The 3,041-nt window shown below is 49.1% G+C and overlaps 1 protein-coding gene across 1 annotated transcript; it reads left to right on the top strand.

Moving 5' to 3' along the window:
* Window positions 1–1,253: 1,253 nt before the first annotated feature.
* LOC123411823 (tricin synthase 2-like) lies at window positions 1,254–2,426 on the top strand. Its single transcript, XM_045104779.1, has 3 exons — window positions 1,254–1,481; window positions 1,571–1,650; window positions 1,768–2,426. Exons 1-3 carry the CDS (start codon window positions 1,386–1,388, stop codon window positions 2,333–2,335), a joined length of 744 nt encoding a protein of 247 aa, XP_044960714.1. The 5' UTR covers window positions 1,254–1,385; the 3' UTR covers window positions 2,336–2,426.
* Window positions 2,427–3,041: the final 615 nt, after the last annotated feature.

Here is a 3,041-nt window from a genome sequence, read left to right as displayed (position 1 = left end):
AACCTCAGTAGGTTGCATTTGTGACGACCATATCCAAACCACATAGCTGAAAACAAAAGTACTTCGCAACCATGCAAGAAGCATCTAGGAAGAATGTGGAGAGGGCATTCACAGTGCTGTAAACTCGTTGAGGAATTGTCCGAAGGGCTGCACTGATGTGGGAATCAAAAACCTTATAGCAGCTGATGACATGTTGTGTTATTTTACACAATATGATTATCGAGGATGAAGGTGATGGTGTAGCCGAAACCAATAATTTTAAAACACATGGCGGACAAGTTAAAATCCCCAAAGATCAAGATGCAGATCAACTTATAAACTTTCTGAAGATGCATCAGAATCTCCGATATCATCAGGTGCACGGACAACTACTAAATGAACTGGTGGATGGGGGGGGGGCATAAAGAACAGATGATTAATTGTGCATATCATATAAATTTATGTAAACACTATTTATGTTCGATACCAACATTTGTTATTTACGTTCGACAATGATATGTTTTCTTGAGAGTACGGATATAAGGTATATGGATGTGTAGAGTGATTTATAAGGGACCGCCCACGAATATGACCGGACACGTCCGACTGTAAATGCTCATAATGTGCCTCATCAAAGAAAAGAAAATAAAAACCTCGGCACATATACATTTTCTATTTTTTACTTTAACTTTTGACTTTTTACATCGGACCATACCTTTTCTTCCCAAACACCCGTTTCTATCGAGTATACCATCCGAATCTACATTCCGAAGTTAGCCGGTCAAGCAAGCGACAGTCTTCTTGAAGACAACTTTTGTTGTTGTATGTATCCGTCTATCGAACTCCATTATTAGAGCATCTCTTGCAGTTGCCATCTCAAGCTAAGCAAGCAACAGTAAACAAACAGAAAGGGAAGCCGGCCATGTGGGCGAGACTATAGATCAGACGCACGCGGCCCATCTGGCAGGCCGTTCCCGCCGATAGGAGACAATCGATCAGTTTGCAGGCCCAAATAAAAGAAAAAGAAATGATCTGAATCACTGCAATCGCGTCACACGCACCGTCGCCACTGCGCACACGCTTGGCATGGAGCACCAGCACGGCTAGCGTTCGTTGCGTAGCGAGTCGATGACGCCACTGCCCACTGCATCGCATCTTGCAACTGATCAAGATTCTCTGCGCCACCGAGACCCTCACCCGCAGCTGCCCCGCACCCGGCACCGTCACCGACCCCGGTCGTCAGCCAGGCGCACCCAAGCATAAATAAATGGCCGTGCTCGGCAACGCGGCAGCATCCCCGGCTTTACTCCTCTTCCTCTCGTGGGTGCGTGTGTGAGCGTGTGCGCATTCCACTCATTCACAGAACAGTGTGAGTAGTGCGCGGTGCTTGCCTCATTCGCAGCGGCATGGACATGGCTTCCAACGGGAGCGCCGGCGAGGTCAGGGAAGTCCACAGCAGCGAGACCACCAAGACACTCCTCAAGAGCGACGCCCTCTACGACGTACGTACGCGGATCGTCTCTCTCCCTGTGTCTTCCACGCTCGTCCCTGAATTTTAGCTGCTGAGCGTGTCTTGTTTTTCATTTTGCAGTACATGCTGAAGACGATGGTGTACCCGCGGGAGAACGAGTTCATGCGCGAGCTCCGACAGATCACCAGTGAGCACATATTGTACGCGATTCCGCTCCCTTCTCTTGCCTCCCCTAGAACTGCAGATCATGCTATGTGTTCTAGAAGGACTGCAGGTCATGGTGGGTTGACTGGGGTGTTTGTTTGTTCTTGCTGTAGCGGGTTCATGTCGTCGCCGCCGGACGAGGGGCTGCTGCTGTCGCTGCTGCTCAAGGTGATGGGCGCCAAGAGGACCATCGAGGTGGGGGTCTACACCGGTTGCTCCGTCCTGACCACGGCGCTGGCCATCCCGGACGACGGCAGGATCATCGCCATCGACGTCAGTAGGGAGTACTTCGACCTCGGCCTCCCCGTCATCAAGAAGGCCGGCGTCGCGCACAAGGTCGACTTCCGCGAGGGCCCCGCCGGCCCCATCCTCGACAAGCTCATCGCCGACGAGGACGAGGGGAGCTTCGACTTCGCCTTCGTGGACGCCGACAAGTACAACTACGGCAGCTACCACGAGCAGCTGCTGCGGCTCGTGCGCGTCGGCGGCGTGCTCGCCTACGACAACACGCTCTGGGGCGGCACTGTGTCCATGCCCGACGACACGCCGCTCACGGAGGAGGACCGCAAGAAACGGGACTCCATCAGGGGGTTCAACGCCATGATCGCCGCCGACGCGCGCGTGGAGCCCGTGCAGCTCCCTATCGCCGACGGTATCACGCTCTGCCGCCGCGTCGTTTGATTCGCATGGACCGGCCGTGTGCAGCAGCTAGCTGGTCGTGCGTCAAATGTGTGAAACGAAATAAAATAAATACGGGACTTCTTGTTCGATATATAGTGAGCATCTCTACCCGCTCCCCTTTTCAAATAAATTATCTACTAATGCAAAAGTTGGATGTATAAAAATCAAAATACGATAGAGAAGTTGGATAAAACATACCCACTCCAACAACTTTTGTTCTCATCGTCAAAGAACACTGCAACCGACATTTTCTTCTAGTGAGCATCTCTCCGGCTTATCTTCCAGTATAAAAATAAAAATATGATATAGAAATATTTGCGTTATATCCTAGGAACATAAAATTTATTGATTATTCAGATTTTGATTTTGCCGGCTGTGTGAGTGGTAAGAAACCCACATCAGGTTATATATTCACACTCGTGAAAGGAGACATATGGTGAAAAGGCTCCAAACAAGCTTAACTGCTGCGTTGCAAGCATTATTTGTAGCATGTTTTGAGGCCACCGGACAAACACTATGGCTAAAGAATTTTATTTCCAGGTTTAAAATGGTTGATAGCATATCTAAATCAATTTTATTGTATTATGATAATAAACATGCCGTTTCCTATACGAGTAACAACAAGTCAAGTGATGGTACAAAACACATTGACATCAAGTGTCAAACAATTTGTTGGGATATCCTTCTCATGTGAGCAGTGAGAAGA

Source organism: Hordeum vulgare, chromosome 7H (assembly GCF_904849725.1).
Source record: "Hordeum vulgare subsp. vulgare chromosome 7H, MorexV3_pseudomolecules_assembly, whole genome shotgun sequence".
Taxonomy (NCBI): Eukaryota; Viridiplantae; Streptophyta; class Magnoliopsida; order Poales; family Poaceae; genus Hordeum; species Hordeum vulgare.
This window is presented reverse-complemented; position numbering and strand designations above follow the sequence as displayed.

Excerpts from the sequence above, each read along its gene's own strand:
- LOC123411823 (XM_045104779.1), top strand. The coding sequence starts at position 1,386 with ATGGACATGGCTTCCAACGGGAGCGCCGGCGAGGTCAGGGAAGTCCAC. Across the intron at positions 1,482-1,570 it reads AGAGCGACGCCCTCTACGAC|TACATGCTGAAGACGATGGT; the intron begins GTACGTACGCGG and ends TTCATTTTGCAG. Across the intron at positions 1,651-1,767 it reads ATCACCAGTGAGCACATATT|CGGGTTCATGTCGTCGCCGC; the intron begins GTACGCGATTCC and ends TTCTTGCTGTAG.